At 36.2% G+C, this 27,047-nt stretch overlaps 1 protein-coding gene across 4 annotated transcripts in view; it reads left to right on the top strand.

Moving 5' to 3' along the window:
* Positions 1-27,047, top strand: part of ANO10 (anoctamin 10) — a 115,370-nt gene that overhangs the window by 8,303 nt on the left and 80,020 nt on the right. For all 4 annotated transcript variants that reach the window (XM_068674486.1, XM_068674484.1, XM_068674485.1 and 1 more), the window contains exons 6-11: positions 1,867-2,436; positions 4,129-4,184; positions 5,338-5,412; positions 6,689-6,871; positions 11,714-11,905; positions 14,302-14,430. In XM_068674486.1, the coding sequence (XP_068530587.1) occupies positions 1,867-2,436; positions 4,129-4,184; positions 5,338-5,412; positions 6,689-6,871; positions 11,714-11,905; positions 14,302-14,430 (1,205 nt within the window). The remainder of the gene's footprint in view (positions 1-1,866; positions 2,437-4,128; positions 4,185-5,337; positions 5,413-6,688; positions 6,872-11,713; positions 11,906-14,301; positions 14,431-27,047) is intronic.

The raw sequence follows: 27,047 nt of genomic DNA on the forward strand, positions 1-27,047 counted from the left end.
GGCAGTTCAAAGGCACTGTGATCATCTCTCACAGCACTGAGTTTGAAATTGGCCCATTTTTACTGGTTGGGCAGGTTTTTTCCTCTTTCAGCGTTCCCTGAGTAGCTCCCTGAAGCAGTTCATGACTTGTGAAATTGGTGGCTTAGTGCCTACAGGTTCAGTGTCATTAAGCTTCCATCTTAGCAACAGTCTGCATACGACAAAATCTCCCTAGCCATCTCAAAGCAGTAAGGGACCAACCCAAAGCTGTTCTCTCAAACTGACTCGTGGCAAGAAGGCTCCTCAAAGCCTGAGATTCCTGAAGCTATTTTGATTTGTAGGCATGTCAAAAGTGTGTTTACAATTGCTTGATTTAAATTCATTGTCAGTATGAAGACTGTATGCTGTTGCTTGCCAGATTCACTTGAGCATATTTTATACACTGAATAAGTTTTAAATGAAAATATTTATTAATCTCTTGGTCTGTCAGTTTCTTGAGATTCTTTCCTAAACTATAGAAAGTTAAGGATCTGTCTTGATAATGCCTGCCTCCGGGCTATGGTGTTAGAGGTTTTTTTTTCTGTGCTTGTCTCTTGTTTATACAGGACGGGTTCTTCTTGACTGACATTAAATACACACAACATTTACAAGTAAATCCCATGAACTATATGGGATATGGTTATATATATACACTAGTTTAGGCATCCCTTTCATGTTGTGCATTTTGAGTCTGAAATGATGCTAATGGTCTGCACTTGAGCTCATTTGATAATAATTTTTTGATTGAGAGCAACTTTGGAGCAGTGATTTGGATTCTGTTTGTTTGCCTTTCCCTCTGGCTTTCAGAAGCTTATCTGATGGTAAGCTATAAATTTCCACTGCAGTTTTCTGTAAACTGTATGCTGTAAGAATATTCTGGCATTGCATGCGAGCTTTTGATGTACTAGTCTTTTATGGAGAGTGCACGTACAGTGTCAATTCAGAGGCCATGATGTCATGGTTCTTTTATTATGCTGGTGAGTACATAGCAGCAGCATGCAAGCATAAAGGATCTGGTCTTCCGAGGAGACAGAGATAAAACAGATTTCAGCATTCTAAACTTGGTTTGCTAGGCATTTCTATATGTTATTATGTGATGCTGTTTCTAAATTATGATTGATAATACTCCTCCATTTTTTTGTTAGCAGTAAGTTCAGTGTTTTCCTTGGAGGTAATGTGTCTGTCATGAAATATACCCATTACTACCACACTTTCCAAGTCTTTAGAACACTTGAGCAGACAACCTCAGTGAGAACAACAATTGTGCATTTCATTTATCAGTTGTCTGCTGAAAGGAATGTCTCAGCCTGGTTGCACCTTCTGATGTGTTTAAGATTTCAATATGCCTTTCTATCTATTCCTTTAGTTCCTTGAGGTCTGGCAAAGCACAACTAGTTCTTTTGATGATGAGCAGACTGAAACAAATTTGGTTCTCAGGCCTGCGTATGCCAGTGAGAAGCTTCAGAAGTCAGGTGTCACATACTTTTTTTATACCAAGTGACTTCTGTGCCATCCTAGCCATTCATTTATGGATTCTGGTTTTAAGAATATTAGCGCTTCTTTTCCCCTGGATAACCGGTGTTGATACTGTAGGTATTGAGATATTTGACTTCCCTACGGTCTGAATATATGTAGCTACGTGTGTATATTTAGATACGTCTGTGTTTATATAAGACAAGTAATGTTCAAAGTCTTTGGGATGTGGGAGGAGGAGGAACAAAACAGCCATAATGTTCATTGTGTTATTTAGAAAACTGAAACTCGGGCCAAGGAATTCATGTAAAGTCAGGTTTGATGTTATACTGACATGTATGTTAAGTGTCTTAATTGATTCATTTTCCTCTGCAGATGAGATACGCTGCTACTTTGGTGAGACCATTGCGCTCTACTTCGGCTTCTTAGAGTACTTCACGTTTGCGTTGATTCCCATGGCTGTCATTGGGATCCCTTACTACGTGTTTGCGTGGGAAGACTATGACAAATACGTGATGTTTGCCACATTCAATCTGCTCTGGTCCACTGTGATCCTGGAAGTTTGGAAACGGATTTGTGCCGTGATGACATACCGTTGGGGGACCCTGTTGATGAAACGACAGTTTGAAGAGCCAAGACCAGGTTTCCACGGTGTTCTGGGTATCAATCCTGTCACTGGGCGAGAGGAACCAGTGTACTCAAGTATTAAGAGACAGTTACGGATTTATCTCGTGTCCGTACCATTTGTGTGCCTTTGCCTCTACTTCTCACTATACGTGATGATGATTTACTTTGACTTAGAACAGTGGGCTCTGGATTATCATGAGGAGAATAAGTCCCACTTTAGCAGCCTGATGCTGTATGTGCCCAGTATCATATACGCTGTCGTGATCGAAATTATGAACCGTATCTATCGGTATGCTGCTGAATTCTTAACATCATGGGGTAAGAAAGTTGTTTATATTCTTCCTTTTGCATTGGAAGTGAGAATTCCAAATGTTTAGGACTTTACTGTTACAACTTACTTGCAACTGTTAAAGAGCTGGCCATTTTAGATTGTTAAATTTATTTAGTGTTATGAGACTGCAGTTTCATGTTTGGTTTAATTTGCTTGACATCAAAAGGAATGACCCTGCCTTCCTCTTCAGCTTCTCTCTGCAAAAGCCTCCCTCTCTGATTTAGCTCTTTCTTTGGCTATATTAGCCATAGTGTTGGCAAAAGTGAAGAGGTGAGATTGTCAGGACAGGAGCTCAGAGGCAGATGGCAGGAGAAACTGTCCTGGAATCTTTAATCCACAACCTGATGTTGTGCAGAGGACAAGGGCGCTAAGATAATAGAACAAAATCTAAAAACACCAACTAAATTGTCTGAAGAGAATGTTTGCATATATTTTATACATGTACTAAAATAAATTTATATACATTTATATAAAAAATAGAGGCTGAGATTTCATGTCTCTATCAAAATATTTTCCTCTGGACACTATAACAAGAGAGTGAATAGGATGAAGAACTCCTGGGGCTGCCCTACCTCCACTTTCACCTGGCATATTTTCAGCTGAGATCTCATTTAAGCAGCTGAGGCATAGGTAACAATCCAGGCATGGGAGCTGGTGACCAGAGAAGTTGCAGGGTCTGTGCATTGTGTCACAGCTGCTACTGAAGAAATGTTTGTAGAACTTCTGAGCTGGAGTTGAAAGTCCAGGGTGTTTTTCAGCACACCTTTTACACCCATTTATCACGAGAACTAATAATTAAGTGAAAGCTAAAGTAAAAATCCTGTTCAGTCCCTTGAGTGCATCTTCCATTTGTCAGGTCCAATTTCATTCCTGCTGTTCTGTCCTTAACAAGGTCCATCGGTGACAGTCTCTCAATTTAGCTATGTTGAGACAGCTCCTGCTAATGTGTTGCCTCCTCATTTATTTACTGCTTATCCAGGACTGTAAAGATATTATCTGACAAAACAGCAAAAAGAAATGGAAAATCTCCCATTCACTTCCCTTTCCTTCCCACTTAACCACCCTTCCGCTAACATCAGCTTTTGTCAGATTATCCTGAATGAACTGAAAAATCTTCACTTTAGAATTAGTAATGCATCTGTTGAAATTTTTGTACTTTAGACTTGATTTAGAGCTTAAGGTCTGATCTAAAGTCCCTGGAGATGGGTATGGATATTTCTGTGAGCTTTTACAGGTTTTAAATCAGATGCAGTGCTATTTTTCATAATGTACTCCAATTAGTTTTGAATTTTATTTCAGCCAAAGAAAAGTCACGAACTAGTTACATTTTATTAAATGTTAAGAAAAATGGATGTTTTTTTTTCTGTTACAAAACAGCTCTACTGAGAAAGAAAGATATTGCAAAAGGTAAAACCTTTGCAGTAGGAAAAACATTAGAGTTGTAGCCAAAAATATGTAAGTCAACACTCTGCATCAGCTTGGCTTGATAATTTAAATGAGGAACTGGTACAATATAAATTGTTTTCCCATAAAACTTTGGAGAAACTATTCCCCTTATATAATTACTTATATAATTTCTACATGGAGGAAAAATACCTGTTTGCATTTGTATAACAGTGTCTAGTATATGGTGTGTGCTTCTGCTGTTTACTAATGAATAATTTTGCTAATGTTTTTAGAAAATCACAGGCTGGAGTCTTCATATCAGAATCACTTAATCCTGAAGGTTCTAGTGGTAAGTAGGTATTGTAAGGAGTTATTTAAAAAGAGAACTGTTTTTTTTATTAGCACTTTCCTAACATTCCCAGCCTGATTTACGGTTTTGTTCAGATATTTGCATAAATATCTGAGTAAATCAGAGGATTTCTGTTGTAGTTACAGTAACCTCTAGACTGTCCTAGATGTCCTGTTTTACAGTGGAGAGTTGGGTTTTTATTTATATTGATTGTTTGTTTATTAGGATACCAGATACATAAGTTTGTTGTAATTGATATGGTTCTGGCTTCAACTGGGAACTATATATATATTTTTTCAAGATTCTATGGTAAATGGCATTTTAAAAAGTTCATGCATTAACTTCCATCTGTACTAACATTCAGCCAACCAGTCAGAGGAGACTGGTATACACGTCTGTCATTCTGCTTACATACAGCTTACAGTATATACTGATATATTTACTTTTTGTCTCTGAACAAATTGCTTTTGTGTGTTTGTCTGTATATACTATAAACTGCATAGGAGCAGATTATGTACATAACCAAATGCAATATTGATTTTAAGGAACTGTACTGCAAATCTGGAGAAACGTTTTATTCTACTTCAGCATTTGATTATGATTTTTCAGGTACAATGTGACTTACTTCTCATTTTAGAAGTAGGGAATATTTTTCTTGATCATAAAACTTCTTGAAGTGGTTAAACAAAACGCTTAATTAACATATATTGAGGAACAGTTTACATATTTAGAGAGATGTCATTTGACACATGTATTTGGTTGAAGTGTTTTTTGGGAAAAGTCATCAGTCTAAAGTAAGATCAAGGTGTCCCTTCCATAACATTACCTGTGAGAAAGTGCCACATTACAAAAGTTAGGTAGAAGATGACAGGTATTTCTAATGTTCCCATTTCATGATTTAAATGTATTTATCTTTGCATACCATGCTTTAGGAAAGCATTAAGCTTATCTAATGAAAATCTGAATAGGATCAATACTGAAAATTATTGTTTCTGACCTAAATTCTAAAAATGGTAAAGAAATTTATTTTCATAGACAGCTTTTATCTACATGGAAGCTATTTAGTCAAAGTAACTTTTAGATGATACTTTGTGTTTTTTCTCAGGACGTGAATTTCTGCTTGTGTAATAATAACAAATATTTTTATTTGCAGTTCAACTTCTTAAATTGTTTTGCATCTCTCTTCTACATTGCTTTTGTGCTGTTTGATATGAAACTTTTGAGACAGGTGAGTTCCATAAACATCTAAGAACACTGATGCATCTAGGAAAATAAAGGATAGATTGAAATAGGACTTAGTTTTTAAGTAGTTTTTCTAAATATATATGTGTATGTATAGTCATTGTCAAATTTAAATTTTTTTACAAATACAGCTTCCATATTTAACCTGCTCTTGCACGATTACAGAATCATAACAGAGTAACGTAGAACAATTCACTCCCTCCTTATAAATGAGTAACTGTTTTTAAAATAAATTGATTGCTCCCTCATGCAGATGATGCTGGAGAAATTTCTGTTCCCCTTCCTTTCCTTCATGTTAAAAAAGTGTTGTTCTTTGTAGTGTTTGCACTGAGAGATTCCTGAGGATAGGAGAATGATTAAGTTTGACTGCAATGAGGAATTAAGGATAAAGCAAAGCAAAAATAATTTGTGGTTGTTAGTTTAAATCATCTCTTGAATTAAAATACATGAAAAGTAGGTAGAAGGAAAATATTTTTATTCTAAAAATATGAATAAAATAAGAACTTAAACTCTAGATCTCTGTTTCTGTAAAGAGATATCTAGCAAAATACCTGTTATGTCCTTAGCTGACATGACATTCATGGTATTTCTTGTAATTTAAAGTCTTTTCTTCTTGCTTTTTGCCTTAAAAAGTAGGAGTTGTTTTAAGCTTTTGTTTTGTATGTCCCACAGATCATCCTTTCCTTCCAAGAAACCTTAAAAACTCTTTTTCTTTTTTTACTTCTAATAGAACTGTCAGTCTTTTAAAAGAAAATAACTATTCCATGGATTGTGCTGTCTAAGCCTGTTTTCTCGTTGTTTTTACTTTCATACTGGAGGTTTCTGAGCCTTTTGGAATTGCTAATAATCCTATTTTCCCCACTTATTTTCTAAAGCTCTAGAATGTTTATTCCTTTGACCGATGAAACTTAATTTGTCTTCTTTAAAGTTCATTGCTTAGCTCTGTTATTAATAAATGGTGTGTGTTAAGTGTGGATCTCTACCCTTCATTGGACTTTCTATACTATTTCCAAGATTCTTAAACCAAGATCCACAAAATATTTACTCATCTAAGTCCTATTCAGTTATTTTCAGTATGTGACCAAGAATGGGACCTAGAGCAGCTATACTTTTCATTTGCTATTGTTAGTTTTGTTATGCTAGCCTGTTTCTGTCATAGTATAACAACTTTCAGTGTTACTGGAACACACAAAATTGGAAATTATCATAGGTTTATTACAGATCTATTAATTTTTATTTATTTATTTATTTTTTTACTTAAGAGCTTGGCCACTTTGCTGATAACTTCGCAGATACTTAATCAGTTTGCAGAATCCCTGCTTCCTTACTGGCTCCAAAAGAGACACATGAAGAAGATGAAGGAACGCATGCATTCTCTGAAGATGGATACAGACCTGTCATTAGTCGAACAAGTCAACTCAGAAAAAGAAATGGGCACCTATTTGGTACGTTGAATGAATGTTGTTAGAATATGTATTTTTTTAGATTATAGGCTGCTGAAAAGCAGCCTCGGGTTAATTGTTAGCTGCAGCATGGCACGTTAGAGCAGAAATAACTGTTTTAATTTAAGAGGTTTGAATACAAGGTAAGAACAGTTTGGGCCTTGGGTGGTAGTCATAACGTGCTCTTTAGAAACAAAGAGAGAACAGAGTAAGGAATTGCTTGATTCTCATTATAAAGTCTGATAGCAATTTTTGCGTTTGAAACATTTGATCATGTTCTGTCAGTTCCTTAGGGTAAGCTACTCTTGGAGACTCGCTAGTGCGCACATTCTCTCTTGCAAGTGAAAGCTTGGTGTCTTCTTATGAGTGGGACCTTGTGACTCTTGATACTTAGTGACTTGATCTCTTTGTTATATCCTCCAAATGCAACTTGTGTTGCTTACCAGGCACAGCAAGTTAGGGAAGAGAGAGTTTCCTTCCTATAATACATGAGCATTTACACACTTGCATAAAAGGAAATATATTCTGCTCTAGTAAGCAGTATACACTAGTTTACTAAGAGGTGTACACTAGCTGGGACAGTCTATTAAAATAGAGATCCATATTCCTATCAGTGGCACTACCCACCATTCTCAATGTAAAGATTACATAGCCATCTTATTCTTCTGTTGGAGACTAGGGGTATATTTTTTTATATGTATTTTTGGGTGGCAGTTCTAGTTTAGACATTCCCTTCATTTAGCTTTCACTCCTTTGCTTATGCTTTCTGTTGCTTGTGCTAAGCTATTCTTGCAGAGGTGTAGCGAATCAGGTCAGGGAACTGATCCAGCTGAAAAGTAACTGCCAAAATAAGCCAGCTGTTTCTGCTGTGGGGGTGAGAACATACGAGTGTGAAGGTCATAATGGAAAGGAATGGGGACTGTTTAAAATTGTATTATAATTGAGGATGGTGGGAGGACAGATATGTAACCATTCTCTAAGTTACGGCATGTCCATAGCAGAGGCATACCTGATACCTTTCATCGTGCTTGAAGTAGTCATCATATCCTTTTTCTAACATTTGTTACTTTTTTGAGTTATTTTTTGTCTTAATAGTTTTGGTTGTCATTCTGTTAGCTGCCTCTGCTTCTGTTTAACGTGGTGTAGAGATTTCTTGTTCTTTGGAGCCTGTTCGTGCTTTCTGGCTTTGTCCTAGAAATGTTTCTAGTGGCACAATAGAGGCTGCAGTCCTGGAGCAGCCTCAGTCTTCTGTATTTCTCTCCTATTCTTGATCCCAGCTATATTTCTGGCCGTCTCTTGTGCTGGACTGAGCAGTCACCTTAATGTTCACAAAGACAACAGAAAACAACTAGGAAAGAGTTAAAAGTTTTCTGGGCTGTAGCTGATGTGGACATCAGGCAATGCAACCTAAATATTTCTGGCTGGTTGGCCCAGCAAGTTATTTCCAGCTTCATCAGTTTTGCTGGTGCTGTTGTTTATGTACCTACATGGTCCCAGTTACATCAGCACAAAGGGGTGGGAGTAAACAGCTGTATCGGGAGCTACTTAAACCAGTATTATTGCTGAAAGAGGTACGTATGTAACAGGCCCCTAATCTCTAAGGCACAAGGAGGAGCAGTGTGACATGGGGAAAGGATGGCAAGAGAGGGTGGTTCTGTTTCCGTTTTAGTTTGGCTTTGCACTTAGGCTAGTTAAAACTGCCGATTAAATTAAATTTCTGGGGCCAGAAATGGAAGCAGGTAGAAGAGACCAACCCTTTAGTCCAGTACTACTGCTGGAAGTTCTTGCTTATTGAAAATACAGCTTTGGCATTTGTAGTCTGTCCTCCTAGTTTGGTTCATGATGGCCTCCATCCAATTCAACTCATGGCAAACAAGGCAGCCTCAGATTGTCACTGGTTTCCCTTAGTGGTTTTAAGACTTAGCAGTTTTAAGTTCTGTTTCCTCCTTGTTTACCATCTGCAAAATTTTAAGATATATTTGTATCGCCTTATTAGCACTGGTAACTTTTCTTGGAATATTATGATCCCCACTACACTTTTTGATTTAAATTTGTTTTATTGCATTTCACAGACTTGGTGTGGTTCATTACTCAGTGTTCTAAAGGAGTTGACAAAATAAACATTAGTGTGTATGTTAAGGCCTCACAGATTGGCTCACAACTTGCTTGATAAGCTGCTGCAAGCATAGTCACGAGAGCCTTAATGCTGTGTGGCTTATATTCTTACAGAGCAAGAATTATAAGTAGATCGTGTAACTTTTATATAAACAGTAGAGAACAGCAGAGTTTGAAATCTGTTTTCAAATGTGGGAGTGCAGTGAAATGGGAAGTGGAAAAAAGAAATCTTTGCAGTTGAAGAACTATACAAACTGTCCTTTGGGAGTGTTGGTATTTCTGAATTTATATGGGGGGATGGATTTGGAGATGGAGAGCGTGTCTGTCTTACAATGGAGAACACAGCAGAAATCCCTAAGGTAGTGATTTGAACAGGTAGATCAGTACAGTCCAGCACTATGCCTGCAGATAATATGCCAGCACAGGTCCAAAGGCCATGAATGGCACCAGGCGTTGATATGCATGAACAAATAAGCTCTATCTCCTGTCCCAGAACCAACTCCTTGTTCTGAGCTGGCAAATACAAAGCTGGTGTGGTGGTTTTGAGTCACATTGTCCAGTGCAGAGCTGCATCTGCACTTGTTATGCTTGGAATAATTTTCCGAGGGGACACAATAGGTCAATTGCAGAATTATCACTTTGCCTTGGGGGTGTCTACTTGTAGCCTCAGTTTCAGTTCAAGGCACCGTGTATTCAAAACTTTAAATTTTATTTTCAATCTAAATATTTCAATTGTACTATACTTGTGAATAAACAAGCACTAGACCACTGGTTTGTTTGCACGTGTTGAGCTGTCAGCAGGCAACAGTACTTCTAAAATTATGTCTGTCACAAGGGGGAAGCATTTGACTATGTTTAGTAACAGAGGGGCTTAGGAGTGTTGACAGAATGCTGTATTTCAGGCTCATCGCTTTTCTTTTCCTTCTTTCACTTACTCTTTAATGTTTAATTTTAATTTTTATGTTTGTTTCCTCCCCCTCAAATCTCTCGAGACCTTAACCTGGTTTAAAATGTAAAAGCTTCATTCTGCAGTCTTTTTTTTTTTTTCCTGCTTCTCTCCTCTAGTTCATTTTTATCCTGAATTTCTTTGTAGATTCTGTTACCTTGATGCCATATTTTGTGCTGCTCCTATGGCTGGGAGAAGGAGAGAACGGAAGGTTGCTAATAGCACAGTTTGAAATTTGTCTTTGACATTGGATCAGACTTCTCTTTTCCTGCATAAAGTGTCATAAATTAAATAGGAGGAAAATACTCTTTTTTTTTTCATGCTCTGTTGTGTTGATAGTCAATGGGTACTGGGCAAGGAAATGAGAAGGGAGCATGAGGAAGCAGAGGGGAAATCATGCAGTTACCAGGAAGAGGATTGTAAAGGGAATCATTGGTCCCTGCCTGCAACACTTAACTGGGAAACTGATAGCAGGGACAAATAAATACATGACCGCCACTCCGGTGAGTGATGCTGCCCAAGTGTCCCTCACAAAGACCTCACTAAAATTCAGAGTTCATCCACGAAATTTGTGAAAAAATCTCAATAATTTTAAGTTATGTAGCTCCTCAAGGTCTAGCCTGCACATCAGACCACTGGACCCAGCCGTACTATGTGGTTTGAAAATGAGCTTGAGTGAGGAATGTAGCTAATGACCGGCTCATGTTGATTTCTGAGCTTGCAGGCTGCTAATGCAATCTCTGTTTGCTGGAAGAAGATCTCTAGGTGCTAGAGGTGGCATTCAGTTTAATTATCATCAGCAAAAAGAGTAGAGAATCGTGTGTTTGCATGGAGACAAAACTAATTTTATATTTCTTGTAATAATCTGTTACTGTCAAGCCCTTATTTTGAATATTTTAAGGGAGAGGAAAATAGCCGTATGCCAATTTAGGTAGTTAATGATATTTCACTATCCTTTGTTCAATGAACAAACTGAACAGAATCCTTTTTAGAAGTCAGTTGGTTTTGTTATTCATTTTTATAAATTATTGATGCAATCACAGAAAGCCATTATTGATACAACAAAACTAGTATGTAAATATGTATAATAACCTACATGTGACTACTTAGCATTTAAGTACCCACATTCTTGATTCAAAAATCAGGTGATAGATGCATTGCAAATTTGCCACAATAGGGCTTCTTGTTTGCATTAATTGTTCCTTTCAGATGTCAGTGCTACATCCTGTCATTTCAGCCTTTAAATAGGCAATTATTTCAGACCTACTCATTTTAAAATAGATAAACAATACTAGTGAAGAGTTGCTTATTTAATAACCTGTGTTTCTGGTTAGGTCTTTCATGAGCAGGCTGAAATACTAGGACATTTCTCGTCACAATGCTCTTACTAAAAATGTTCTGCCAGTTTAAATGCACGATGCTGTTTTCCTATCCAGTGCTGTTGCTTCAGTATCTGTTTCTCTGAGATAGTCAGGACTGTAAATAGGGTGAAACTGTTTATACAGTTAATTCGCATGCTTCACATAAGGGTAAGTAGTGTTACCATTGCAGAAACTGCATTAGGCAAGAGAAAAATCCTTGGCGTTCCCTTATCAAGAATTTTGAGTAATTAAGTATTTTCAAATTAACTAGAGGATTTTTGTTTGTTCATTTGTTTTGTACTGCCAGATATACCCAAACTACCTATTTAGCACGAGGAAGCATTTTTACAGTTGTATTGCTAATTCTGCTTTCATTTTTTTTTTTTTTTTGTGGGTAAAAGTTGTTTTTGCTCTGTTTTTCAGGGTACTTTTGATGATTACTTGGAGTTGTTTTTACAGTTTGGCTATGTGAGTCTCTTCTCATGTGTTTATCCACTGGCAGCTGTCTTTGCAGTATTAAACAACATCACAGAGATATATTCTGATGCCTTAAAAATGTGCAGAGTTTACAAGCGCCCATTTGCAGAACCCACAGCGAATATTGGTGTTTGGCAGGTAATCTTTCTGTTTCCTTTTTAATCATGTATTTTAAATGAAGTTCACCAAATTTATTTAAGCTGTGTTTGATAATCAGCCACTTCTGAAGTTTAATAAATATTTTGTCATCTTCAGTGCCTTAGGATACTATTGAACTGTGTTGCATTTTGTAGGGTTTTCAACCACATTTTATTTTCAGTTGCCTTTGAAAAGAAAAGAAATCCTATCATTAGTCCCTGTGTGTGTGTGTGTGTATGTTGTAGTCCTGTTGCAATTCCAACAAAGCAAAGCTGCCAGATCTAGTGCTCTACAGCAAATGTTTTTCAAAAATATTAACATCTGGTGCAATCTCAGAAGCATGTAGTTCATCCCAGGTAGTTTGAGAAAATTGAGGAGTGATAGGTAAGTACTTGGATTCCTGAGCCACACTTGTCTATGCGCTCTTGTGGGTACTGGTGCTCAGGCCTGACTGATTTTAAAATTTCTTAGATCTGCATGCAGGAGCAGTACTTTCCTGTACAGGTGTACTCTATTTCAACAAATTAATTATAGTAGTTCTTGGGTTAAGAATTTTCTGTCCTCAGTTGTTTAGCCATACAATTTTGCTAGCACCAGCTAGTTTGGGGCCTGCCAAGTTGAGTACATCCATGAACTGATTCTAACTAAAAATAGCCCTGCAGAACTCCTCCAAAACCAGAGGTGTTTCTGATAAAAAGGAAGGATATTTAGTCGTATCCAGAGACATTGGCTGTAACAGCAGTGGCCTGACGAGTGTGAAGTAAGCTGGAGGAAATGTCTAGGGGATGATCTGTGGTTTAGTGTTGTTCAAGATTTCTGATAATACATAATAAAGATGAAGGGTGCAATAAACTAATAGATAGTTTAAGTTAGAGATATTGTAAATGTTGAAACGAATGGAAGATGAGAGATGAAATCGGGAAACATTGAATGAAATGTACTGTGAAAATATGCAAGCCAACTATTCTGAGCAGTGTTTGTTAAACATGCACACAGAGAATAACGAAGTGAAATTATAGCAAAAGTCTTATAATACTAAGTCATAAAAATGTAATTTGTAATCTGATAGTGTTGTAACATTTAATGCATTTTCACAGTCCAGTTCTGTGCTGACAACGTCTTGACGGCATTGACCCAGAGGTGTGACCACCAGTTAAATGAGGCTATGGTCATTAAGTCCCAAGCATAGCTGCAGGTACAGCATTTAGTTTTGCTAGAATAGCTTGTTTCAGCCTAGCAAATAGGCTGTGAAATTCCAACACTAATGCTACAGTCATGAGCTTTATTTTTTGGTAGTATAGTTTTTTAAGCAATAGTAGAAATGCAGTTGCTTTGTGAATGAAAAAAAATGACTTAAGTTTTAGTCATCTGTTTTATGTGGGAAGTTAGAGCATTGGCTGAAAGATATCTGTTAAAGAAAAACTGGAATTATTTTGTCAGGTGAGCTGAACCAGCAGCTTGTTGTCAAAGAGAAAGTTATTGCTGCTAATTCATTGTGACAATGCTACATTTCAGTATCAGTCTTGCTCATTCCAGAGAGGGCCTTGCAATAAGTAGCCATTATATTGCAAAAGTAATTGTCATTCTGTAGTAATATTTTCAGACGTTTTGTGGGTGCTCTGCTGGCAAGAGCTTCTCAGCCTTATGCAACTGCATGTGTTTAAATGTAAATCTTTCTTTCAACAAATTTCAGCTCGTATAACTGGTTGTGATTTAAGAAAGCTATTCAGAACCATCCTTACATTTTCTCATTACTTAACTTTCAGAAGAAACAAAAACAGAATGCTGGGACAATAGTTCCTCCAGGAGTTTTGTTGTCTTTTCCTTTATCTCAAAAGAAATACAGTATTAGGAATGTAACCGTAGATGAATTCACCATCTTTCATGTGCTCAGATTATGAGTTGTGAAGATACCAAGGATTAGGTTGTTTTCCTGACCGCTACTTTTTTTGAGGATTATTCTGATTTGTTTCAGGACATTATTTGGCATTATCGACATCTGGGATGTTAGCAGTCTTCAAATAATTTCTTGAAGCCTTTATAGTACTATGGTGTTGTGGGAGAATGCTGCTTAACTTCTTCGCAGAAAATACACATACACACATAGAGATGTGAAATTAGAGAAATATTCAGGGCTGCGAGGTGGGCTTTGTGGTACTGCAGGCCTTGTTGTGGTCTTACTGTTGCCTGTTTTTACAGCTGACAAAGTCTAGTTGAATTGCCAAAAAAAAGTTCTATATTATAGAAATCGAAAGATGAAGGAAAAAAAAACACAACACGAAATAATGGGTCTTCTGAGCATTTAATGAAGAGAGAGCAAATATCTAGCGCAGTTTGGAGACTGGTAAATTAAAGATAATGGCCATAACTATGAATATATTTGTGTTTTATTTCAGTTGGCTTTTGAAACCATGAGTGTAATATCGGTAGTTACTAATTGCATACTGATTGGAATGTCTCCACAAGTGAATGCCCTTTTCCCAGACTCAAAAATGGACCTCATTCTGACTGTGGCATTGGTAGAGGTAAGTCTGGCCTCAAATAACATTCAAACATTTTAGTAGCAAACAACATGGACGACTGTGGAAATGATGCCAGGAAGATTTTCGTCCCTTATTTTAAAAGGATTTTAGCATTTTCCCAACCAAAGAATTGTTTCAAAATGTTGCTTTTTATTTTCTGTGTTTTCATGTATTGTGGATGATATGCCATGCTTTTTCTGTACATTCCCAAGATCCTGTTTATTTGTTGCTTCATGTCTTTAAAGAATTTAATAGTACTGCTTCAAGAAGCAAAATAACCTTATTTTTGTGAAATGGATGTTTCTCTACCTGGTTTGTGACTCCAGCATATTTATAAAAATGTCCTGCATCATCTTTATAAATGTTTCCCATAATGGCTGATCTGAAACAAGTATGTATGATGACTATATGTATGCTTATAATAACATTTGGGCTTCATCTTTTCCTAATTTTATGTAGTAAACAGTTGAGTGTCTTTCCTTTTCAGGCAAACGACTGGGCATTTTATATCATAAATTGTAGGAGTTTGTCCTTACGTCTCTTTCTGTTCCGGTTTTCTTGTATTGCATTGCTTCAACTTCAAAAAATTATGCTGTTTTAACTTTTAGGAATTCAATTATTTTTCTTGTGGCAAAAAATCTGTGTTGTTTATGTGTAGTTGTTCAACTGAAATGCTTTATAGAGGTGTAGCAGCAGCAGGTAGGTACTGCTGTGTTGTTCTTACAGGTGTTACAGGTTCTGCAATGATTTATGCGCTTGCTTGAAGTTTGCAGAGTTAACTCTAAATATGAATCACTTGTCAACTGGTTTACTGAAGTTTGAGTCTACAGACAACGAGACAGATTTTTTTTCTATCACGTGTGAACATCTGCATTAACCTCAGTGAAATATTTTAATGTAAAATTAATTTGGCAATTTAAATGCAACGTTATAATTAGTTCATTGCTGGATAATGTATCCAGAGGTCATATCAAAACTGTGTGACTAAATGTAAGCAGAGTGAAGTTTTAATGTCAGGCTGGCTATCTGGTATCTGGGCAGGCCTCTGTTTCTTGGTAGGTATAGGAGAACACAAGTATTTTTCCTCCCCCAGTTTAAGTTCTGTTTATATGCAATCCTTTACTGTGCTGTGATTCCTGTATTCTAACTTGGAAGCCCTTGGAATTCCTTTTTAACAGTGCATTGCAAACAAATTATCTGTAAATCCTGTGGAAATGAGGATTTAAAAAATGACTAAAGGAAAATTAGTAAAGGTAAATTAGTACTGAGGGGAGAAAAGACAAGAATGTTGTTTTATATCAAGAAGCAACTTTGACCAAGGCTACGAATCTAGAATTAACTACACTGTATGAAGGGGCAAGTAGAGACTAATGCTGGATGAGCCAGAGGAGAGGAAAGGCAGCTGTTTGGTTATAGAGCAGTCAACCTTTCTCTTAATTTTTCTGGTTAGTAAAAATAAGCCTCATTATGTACTTGTCAGAAAAGGTATAGTTAAAAAATAGCTTGAATCAAAAGCGTGCTTGATACTTGTATAAATACACTGTTATAATCTATCTACTGTTTCTGTGTTGTTATAAACTGTTTATTATCTGAGAAACAGAAGACAAAAAAATAAAACCAAACATAGAAGTCTTATAGTACCCTTTAAGGATGCACGTTTCTGCAGCATAACAAGCCATGTGACTTTTGAAATATTGTTGCTTATAAACAATTACAAAACTCTTGAATGTGAAAGTTAAAACTTCAGAAGTCTCCTGAGGGACAGACCTGCAGTGTATTTTAAACAATATTTAATACCTTCACAGGTTTCTTTTTGGGAGAGTCAGAATAGCATGGGTCATACAGTTTTGCAAGTTTTATAACATAAATTATGAAGTTTCTGGAGTCTAGAAGAGTTCTCCAAAGTGAAACACATTTATATATAGTTTTTATTTCACAAAGCCATATGAAAGTGATTACAGGAAGCATGGCTTCCACTTCTGTTGAAGACAGTTCCATTGTGGTGGCAGTTTTACATATTCTCAGTTACAGTAAGGTATTCTTTTTTATCAGTAGTTATATTGTACATATTTCAGGTTAAAACACTGATTACAAAAGGTAGAAGGAAGGGAAGATGAGTAGATGTTGTAGGACTGCAGCCAGTTTCAGCAGCAGCATGGATTTTTGGCAGCTTAAAGAGATGGGTCTATTTTTGCCTTCTTCCTGGGTATTTATTTCTATTTTATCTTTTACACTGGCACTTTCTTTTATCTGGTACACGATGAATCAGATTAAGAAACTGATCTGGCAGAAGCTGTCTGACCCAGTTCACTGGTGAAAGGGAGAAGGGCAGAAACAACAGTGCGTGGAAGACGGGTTTGCCCTTTATAGTAGTGCTGCAGGTTTGTGCTGGATTAAATTGTAGAGCTTCAGCACCACAGCCTGTTCTTCCTTTAAGTATTGCTTCATGCCTAAACTAGGAGAGGAGCACAAGTGTCATGCATTTGCACTATTCCCATGCACCTTTACTAAGCTATATTAATGATTAAATTGTGCACTTTCAGAAAAAATGCAGGAGCAGAGTACATCACTCTCAGCCTCTAATACAAACCTGGTTCATCTAAAGTGCGTCAGTGTCAAGGTAGGAAAAAAAACTGTCACATGTGCCAGGGTGTTGATAGAAGAACATTTCAGATCACCTAGTAGAGATTCTGTACAGAAACACAATACAGATGAGTTATTTTAATTTCTGGTGTTTGCTGCAGGTGGGTGTGAGAATTTGATGGTGTGTTTGTGCTATGTTGACAATGGCTTGGCAGGTGGTGTGAAAATGTTAGGGAACAGAAGAAACTTAGCAAACTATATGTTCTTTCACATGTTCAGTTGATGGGGTAGCCTACTTCAATCTTAGCTGTTGTTAAATATTTTAATCAGGTTTAAGTAATTGAGATTCCGTTTGAATAATTATACCTCTGTTTGATGCAAAGCGAGACAGAAAAAGGACTGATCTTACCAAAGCCAAGCATAAGTACTAGTAGCAATGTCCAGAATTTTTATTTTTAATTTTTTTTTATTAAGTGCTTTGTAATCATGTTACTAGTACTCTTTCAAATGGAAATGTGTTTATGTGGCAACGTCTGACACCACTCACTACAGATCTAATGAAGAACATGTGGTATTCTTGTAAGCATTCTGTACCAAGCCCTTACAGATTTATGCAAAATAATTTTTCATTAACACCATTAAATCTACTGCTGCCTACACTCTTTGTGACAATACATGACCAAAGTAAGTGCTAATTAAATATAATAAAATATCATGCATTTCATAATAAATAATAGTAAGCATCAAAATAATAACATTTAATAATAATTCTGAAGTATTAAAACAGTGATTTTTTTTCTGAACAGTTGACCTATTTTCATCAATCCAACATCTGCTTCCATGGCAACATGATTTTGAACCAGGAGCAGAATCATGAAACTCCCCTCTTTTACTTATGGGCGGGTACTAAATGAGTGAAGCAAGTGCAGTTTTCAAACAAAGAAGTAGGTGCATGTCCTTAAAGCAGTAAACAACAAGCCCTCATTAACATCCTGTTGAAGTGATTATGTCCCATAGTTGCTTTAGTTCAGGCTCAGCTGTATATGCACACTTTTGTTGTGAACCACAGGTGCAAAGTTGAGCATTCTGAGCAAGCAAATGCCTGTGCTCATGTAAGACTGTTTCCAGTCACCTCTCTCTTCTTGCACTGATTTGAGGGGGGGGAAAAGATTCGTAAAGAAATTTGGTGAATAGTCAGGGTGTAGGTTAACATATGATACAACCTTAATTCTGCAGTGCTTTTTGCTTTTTTTGTTTCAAAAATTGTTGGTGCAGAACTTTGTTCTTGATAACCGTTTCTTTTTAATTTAGAATCTCATAAATTTGAAGGATGTTAATTAATTCGCTTTCAGTACTACTCTGAAAGCTGGGTTCCAGAGATCAGTTCCATGTACAACTCCTAGTTGTGTATATATATATATATATATATATGTATATATATGTATATATATTTAATGGTCCATTGATAGAGGTGCTTTGAAGCAGTAGCTATAAATTACAGGTTTATATCAATGTATCCTGAACTCCAAAAGTAACTCGTGTATTTAGCACTCAAATGTAGTAAACTAATGGAAAACTTACAGGCAGAGGTACATGCAGTCTGGATGCTTTACATCACATAAAGGCATTAGCTTGGAAATGCTATGTAATAACAGAGGGCCCTTTTGATAGCTGTAGTATAAAACCTGATCTTACAGTCTACAAATAGTATCTACAAATGTGATTTTGGGAATAATGTATAATGCCATCAGGTCTCGTATAGATGAAAATGAGAACCCTAGCATAAGTACATGAATAGGATATTTGTGGCAAACATGGTTTAATAAACAGCCAGGCTATGTGAATTTGATTTCATGGAGTCCTCATAAAGTTTGAATTATTTGTTCATGAGCTTCGTGTGTGTGTCAGTTCTGTAAGAGGTAAGGAGTAGAATAAGAGAAGCAACCTGTTCTTAAGGTTTGTTTTTCTCAGTGAGGAAAAACCGACAGTCCATTTATCAAAGGGTTGAAAGCAGGAATCAGAGCTTGCTAATAAAGCAGAGAAGTTCGTGTTCTTTTTAAGAGTTATAGCTAATCCTAAATCAAAGTGGTTGAAGGGTGCCTCATACCTCAGCTATTCTCTAGCATTCAATTTTATTGTTTTTCTTCATCCTGGTGTACAGTAGAGGCTCTTTTGAGCACTCCTAATGTTACAGCCCCAACACTCAATCAGCCCAGCAGTAAACTTGGCAGTTGTTTCTGAAATAATATACCAAAGGATCTGGCAAACTCTATTAGAGCCAAGCAGTTTGGCTTGTAGAGAGTAGATGAAAAGGTATATTTATCATCTGGTTCTAGGTAGCATCGTTATCTGCTTTCAAGATAACCTTGGGAGTTATCAAACATTGCATCCAGAGTGGAACTGAAAATATTTTGAATCCATTTCCTAAGCAAAAGCAGTTTTAGGTGTCTTGTTAGCTTCTAGTTTTCTTTTCCCCTTATAGTCTTAAAAAAAAAAATCCTGAAATGTTGTGACAAACTTCAGTGATTTATGGTTCTTTTAGTGATAAAGCGCGTGTGTGTGTTTTATTTTTAAGAAACAGTATGGGATGCCCTATTTCTCAGAAATGACATACATGAATAGCATTATGACAGGGTGGGACTGAGGCGTGGTACCATATAGATGCCTTCTGCATGTGTGGAGCAAATAGCTTTGTCTAGGGTTCAAGAGATTGCAGTTCATCAGATATGCAAAGTACACGTATGTATTGGTAACTTCACGTGGCAAAGAAATAAAAAATGGAGAAAAATACATTAGTGTATTCAGGTATACATCCATTGACACTAATGGAGTTTTAGCAGTGCAAAGGGCAAATAAAACAGCTTAGCATAAAGCAATTTTTTTGCTAAATTATTTCTGCATTTGTGACAGAAACTACTTTAAATGTATTAGTTGCATAGTTTCACATTCAGAATTGTGTAGGCTGGAAAGGCCCTGTGGGGTTATTTGGCACAACCTTCTGTTGAAAGCAGAACCCTAGATAAGGTTATACAGGGCCTCGCCAAGCTAACCTAAGGTTCACTGAATACTTCCAGAGAGGGAAAGTCCACCCCTTCTCTGAGCAACAACTTCCAGCATTTAATTGTTTTTATGGCAAAGAATTTACTTTTTTTCTTATAGCAAGACAAAAAAAACACCCTGAAGCATCTTGTGGCTCATGGCTTCTTGTCCTTGTGAAGAGAGCAGCTCTGTCCTCTCTGAAACTACCTGATAGGTATTGGTAGACTGTGATTAGATCCCCTGCACCCAGCCTGCTCTTTTCAGAGTCAAACAAACCCAGCTCCTTCAGCCTTTCTTTGTATGCCACGTTCTTCAGCCCTGTAATCTTGGTGGCCCTCCAGTAGGCTTCCTCCAGGTTTTCCGTCTTTGTTTTCCAAGTTGCCAGTGACACTTTCAAAGAAACGAGAAGAGTGTTTTTCATGTGTGCTCATCTCCATATATCTTTCTGTCAGTTGCAGTGTGTATTCTTTCTTTGTCCTTAACGTAATTCTTTAATTAGAGAAAATAATTGAAATAATTTATGGGAGCTGTTGGACAACTCTTAACTTCCCTACTGCTGAAATTTTTCATCAATAGTCTCCAGGTATTTGCCTTTCCATCTGCATCTAATTTTCTGGGGCATTGTAGCCTTTTAATACTGATAATGCTTATTTACATGCACGCGTGTATGCTCCTCGAGGGCGTTTCATTTCTAGTGTCTGGTTGGAATGCTGCTATTTCATGTGTATTATAAATAGTTTGTCATTTTTCAGGTACAAATGTAAATAGTGTTTACTGAAAAATATTTGATGTGTGGTTTAGATTTCTGTCTGATAGCTTGATTTGACATAAAGAAGTTAACTATAGGAAAAAGCGATTAGCTCTGAAGAATAAATAATATCTGGGAAGCTATGCATATGGTTCTTCTGAAATGTTTAATGATAAGGTACAAATGTTACTGACAGCTTTACAAATCTTTTTTAAGAAAATACTTAGTAAGCATACTCGTCAGGTATATTATTCTAGTAACACAGATATCTTAGCCAAGACCCATCTATGCTTGCAATTGTGATGAAAATAGTCAAATGTAGGAAGATTAATGGAAAAATCTCCTTTATGTAAATTGAGTAATTATTTGGTTCACTGATGTATACATACATGAAGTAATTCTGCATCATTTCTAATTCTGCATGTTAAAAAAGGTTAATCCAAGCCACTGGTGATTTCAATTAACATATTGTTTCCATTTACAAATACCTCTACCTCAGTTGGGAACAGCTTAATATACATAAGAAATCAAATCTAAAAGTCCTCCTTTAAACAAAAACATAAAAAGGATGTTTTCATTTTTAATATTGTACAGAATGGTCATTTGATTTTATATTTGATGCTAAACAGGTAAGCAACTACAGTTCAATTTATTCCGTAATGTGCAATTGTGAGCAATTAAAAACAGTTTTTAATATTTTCAGATATTTTAATTTCAAGCTGAAGCCCTGTGAATAGTTATCAGAAGATGCTGGGTAGTGTTGGTATAACACCTTGCTGGAAGTTTCTAAAGGTTGCTGCAGTATAAAAACTTAAAGTGTACTGGTTTTTCAGTTTGTTTGACAATATTTGAAGAATAAAAATTAGCTCAAATTTCTATGTATTTTGTATATGCTGTGCTTAAATTGTAGGTTTAGTTTGAATGTAAAGATGTCGGATATTTTAGATGTGTTAGCCTTCTTTGTAACAGGGGAACAGATTGCTTCTCAGAGTGTTTTTTTCTCACCTCAGTGAGAGGCTTCTCCTTTCAGACGGAAGGAGGATTTATAGATTTCTCTATTTAAAATTGTATAAAATGCTTGCTGTGAACCAAATTCTTGCGACCATAACAACGAGGTCAAAAAAATGTCAGTTTTGCTGGTTGTCTGTGAACAGGGAATATATTTAGTTCTAAAATGAAGCTTTATCACAGATCTTTTTATTGCCACCTAGTGTCTTTTTTTTTTTTTTTAATACTCATTCTGATTTAGTATAAACTTGGTTTTGGTCATTTAGTGGCAAAAGCTTGTCAAAATGAAAACAAACATTAAAAAAAAATCAAAGGTCTGGGTAAGTTGCATTTCCTACAGAAATGTAAATGCATATTAACATCTATTTGTTCTTAAATAGTTTGGTAGCTTTTAGAAATACAGATTTTTTTGAAAAAAAAAAAAATCAAAATGGGCTAGTAGTGTGCTCAAAGACATGGCAAAGCTAGGTCAGATCATAGGACTATCTAGGCCAAATTCTGGCAGAGGCCAAGGGCAGAGTGTATTAGTATAGCTAAGTTTGTAGTCATTCTTCCTCAGAATTAATTCCCAGGCTTCAGTGATGTCAGCCCATTTAAGGACCCATTTCATTATTGAAAATGAGCTGGCCAGAACTGCTTATGAAAGCGTATAAGCATTTTTAGAATGGCATATCTACTGTTACAAAAGACCTTTGATTATTTTATAGCAAAAGCTAGTTAAGTTAGGGAACTACTGTTGATGTACTCCTAGCATAATAAATAATTACCATGGATCTTGGTTCTACTCTGTTTTTTTTCTAGCTTTTTTTCCAATTCTAGATTGGATGCTGTCAGGGTGATATAACAGTGGATGTTGAGAAATCAGTGCCATAGGAAGCACTCTAACTGGAAATGAAATACAAGGACACTTCTCATAGAAGCAGAGGTAGCGAAAGGGGAATCCTCGTCTCTTGCCATCCGCCAGGTAGTAGCAGGAACTGGGAGCTACAAAAGGTATCAGGTGCTACTCAGCTGAAAGACCTGGACTTTCAAGAAGGATCACAGCAATATTTTAGCTCATAATTGTCCTTTCAGTAATTGCAGCAGAAATTGTTGTCTTCTGGGCTTGTACCATTCCTCATGAATCTAACATTAGCTGGTAGTTGGTACTGTATTTTTAAGCCATTCCTATACTAGAAAGGCTGGATGGGGAAAGATACCTTAGGAAGTTTTCCAAGATGAGAAAATATTCCTTAACTATGCTAATAAATGCTTCAGAACTGTCAACTTGGAAAAATAGCAGGAAGAGACTGTGCAGGAGTATATTTTTTTATTTTTTTCCCTTCTGGGATTGTATAAGGCTGCCAAAATGACAAAACTTCAAAAGGGAAGATGAATAGGGAGCGATTGAAGACGATTACAAGACATTTTAAAGAACCTTTAAGAATCAGACTTTCAGATTTCTTTAAAACCCACTTAGCATAATACTGCCCACAAAGAGGTTTCCTTTCATGGATAAATGTTTCTTTTTCAGCTCAGTCGTGATCAGTATGTATGGCTTCCTTGCTGGCAGTTGGAAGCTGACCTATCAAACAAAAGACAAATTTGATACCTATTAATATTCATTATTTACCTTCTACTTGATTGTTTATTAATTGTTTAATGACAAGATGGAATATGAATATTCAAAGCTGCCTGCCTTCACAACTATTCCATAGGTTAGTTTAGCATTTCAGGAAACTGAATTATTTTGTAAATAATGTATTAGCTTATTCAATTAAATTATTATTATTATTTTGCTACTGTGGTATTTATAGTTGTCAATGCAAGCCTGAATAGTGGCATTAGCTAGAGAATATGTATAGCTTATAGGATTCAGAAACCGTATTTCCATATATCTGTGATGTAGTTTGCAATAACATTTTTGGGGTATTGTTCTTACTAGATTTCCTTCTGCGGAATCGCAATGTTCTTCCCATTTCCAAAGTTTAACATAAAATCTTTGACTAGGGAAGTGTTTCTTTTTTTTTTATTTTTTTTGTTTGTTTGTAATTTGAGGATAAATCCAATTTGTTGTTTAATCCCTAGATCTCTGAGAGTGAAAATGAGCAGCTCTGAGCAGGTAAGGGAATCCAAAAGTAGAAAATGCAGGGTTTGCATCTGTAGTTAGAAAAGGAATGGAGAACAGAAGTTCAATAAAAATGTCTCAAAATATCAGGAGAAAACCAGTCATACCTGTGCTAGAGCCTCTGTATTGTCTGTTACATAAAAACATCTCTCTTCTGAGAGAGTTGTCATGATGTAATAGTATTGCTTGCATGTTTTCCAGTTTTAAAATTGCAGAATAATATTCTTTTATTTATTTATTTTTTTTTGCAATGACTACTGACACTGTTTGGTCTTGGAGTCTTAATTACTTCTGGATCCACTTTTGTTTTCATTTTTCTAGCTGTATTATACACCTACTCAGTGTTGTAGATGCAATTAGTAGTCATTTATTGGGAACTTGCAGCATGAATTCTGGAGCCTTTTGTTAAAAATGAGCTAAATTATTTGCTATACTTTTCCCCTTCCTGCCTCTCTTCAGAATAAGTTCCAGAGCATCATTTGCTTTTTAAAATCTGGAGTTATTAAAATAAATAAATAATCCATTATTATTATTATTTAAAGTGTTGAGAACCACCTGACACAGTTAACAGATTCTGGAACTTAAATTGTGCAACAAAATGCCTAATTGGACTGAAAAGCTGTTGTACATATATATATTTACTGGGCTCTGAAAACATTTTATTGAACACAGACTGAAGATGGTCATGAGTTGTGGTGTAAAGTAAATGTCAAAGAAAGTGGGGCTTAATTACTTCAGTTTTGCACTGTCTTTATCTTATACTGGAAGGAAGTGTCAATCCAGAAAGTCACTCTTATGATCAGAAGAAATTAGTGGTGTGATCCATAAATTTTAGAGGGATTTTTCAGTAACTGTGGCAGCGTGCAAGTAGCCTGGTATGTGCTATTTTCTATTCCAATACCTTGAATAGTGCTTTTGATGACATGGGAGATTGGTAATGCATTGGTAATTGCTAAATTTCTACAGTGAATTTCTACAAAGGATGTAGTTAGAATCCGCTGAGAATTCATAAACCGTAATAAGTTTGATCAAGGTTAGTTTTAGTTAGGATTTATCATAAGATATAAAGTAAGCGTGTATGTCTGTGTGTATGTGATGGGGATTACAGCTAAACCAATATCAAATATGAGGGTATCTTTTATTAACTTGAAATATTATCATTATGTTTGCAATACTCGAGTTTCTCATCTCAGTATTTTGTTCTGAAGTTCATAACCATTGCAAATTGTTCTGCGTGAAACTTGTTTCAAAATCTAGTGAAATAGGAACAAGCAGTTCATTTAAAAAAGTGTTTAAATTTTTACAATTATATCTTAGCAAATAAAGTTGGTGAGTTCAAGTACTTTCTCGTCCTAGCTTCTAAAAAGCTTAATTTTTAAAAAAAGATGACTACACCAGAAGTATTTTAGCAGATAAAGAATTCATGCATCGTGAAGAGCACTATGTTGGAAAAAATGAAGTATTAGTTTAACACCAGTTGCATTTGGCAGTTCTGCTTTTTTTCCTGTATAATTATAGGAACTAGAGGGGCAAGTAGGAGAAATTGAATATTACGGTAATGTCTTTCCAATGGTTCTCATGCCAGTTCAACAAATTTGGGGGAATGTCTATATATATATATATATATATTTTTTTTTTTTTTTTAAAGTGTACTAACGTGTGTATGGGAAAGATTTGAAGGTTAACTCCTTAGGTGTGAATTAGGGAATCCACTACTGATACTGTGAAGTGTTCCTGTTAGTCCTTGTGTTTCTGTTTCACTCCGTAATTACAGGAGACTAAAATTACTTTTAAATTTTGACTGCAAAGAGTACTTAAAAAGCACAGCAGGTAGTAAAAATGGTATGTGGCCGTATCTTTCCCCCGGAGACAGCAGATGGAAAAGTGACACTGACATCATAACATTAGTAAGTTTGTTAATTGAGCTTCCTAAGTTTGGGTACTATCATGACCACATAAAAACTGACTTTGGATATGTCAGCATGGATGGGTGGGTCTGCCTTTTTAGGACTTGTGCTTTGGGTTATTTAAGCGCATACTTTAAGGCTCCATATAGCACAAAATGTAGTTGCTGGTATCCTAAATAGTACTGACTGCATGCTCTCGGGGACTGCACGGTTTTTGTGTCAGTATGGCTGAAATTGCAAGCTGTGAGTTTGCTGAGTGTCAGTAGAGCTTTTTACCATTTTGTCTTTCTGTTTTTTATGAATCTCCACTTCTCCCGGTTTCTGAAGGTGGAGAGAGTAACAGCGATGGCAGCCTGTTCTTCTTTGCCGCCCTCTCTGGTCATAGATTACACTTTGAGAGCTGTAGTTTTGCAGTTTAAGTTGAGAAAAAAAAAGGAAAAAAAAAAAACACGCAAAAAAAGTACAGCAATTTTTCAAAAGCCGTATGTTGTAAGATATCTTCTCAAGTGTCAGAGTACATACAGCTGTATGATATATTTCTGAAATTTTAGCTAGCGAAGCTATTTACTACAACTGCCTTTCAAATACAAACACTGAAGAAAAAGGGGGTAGGATTGCGGCTTCCCTTGCAGTGTCGGGTTGTATTAATAATTGCAGCTACATCTTTGCTCAGCTTCCCTCTGAAGACATCCGAACTGCAGAGATGCTGCAAGTGATAAGAGCATAATCTTAGAAGCCATAAAATGAGACAGATGCTTCTTTTGGTCCCACAAAGGAATTGTGGCTAATGTGTAAAAAGTGTAAAAAGTTGCTTTGTGGCTCGTTAAAGTTTGGGAGAAGACTTACAACTTCACTGACTACTTCAAACAAAAGAAGCTTCCTGTCCTGTCATTTTCCATTAGTGCATTGTCTAGAGATTTTGCCTTGTATATAGAGAATTTATAACACACAATGATAGCATAGTTGTTTTTATTTTTCCTTTTTTTTTTTTCTTTGTTATAAAGTCAAGGCATAAAATGTAAATTCATATTAGATTCTTTGTACCTTACTAGGCACCATCTACATCTATGAAGCATCATTTTGTCATATGTACTCCTACAGCAGACTCCTTTTCCTATAGAAAAGTTCAAGTACATCCTATGTTGTGATGCTCTTTTTAGCATGCAAGAAGGTTTGTCTTATCTTCAGTAACGTGCTGATTCTTCTGACTTGGTGTACACATCTTTCA

Source organism: Anas acuta, chromosome 2 (assembly GCF_963932015.1).
Source record: "Anas acuta chromosome 2, bAnaAcu1.1, whole genome shotgun sequence".
NCBI classification, from domain to species: Eukaryota; Metazoa; Chordata; class Aves; order Anseriformes; family Anatidae; genus Anas; species Anas acuta.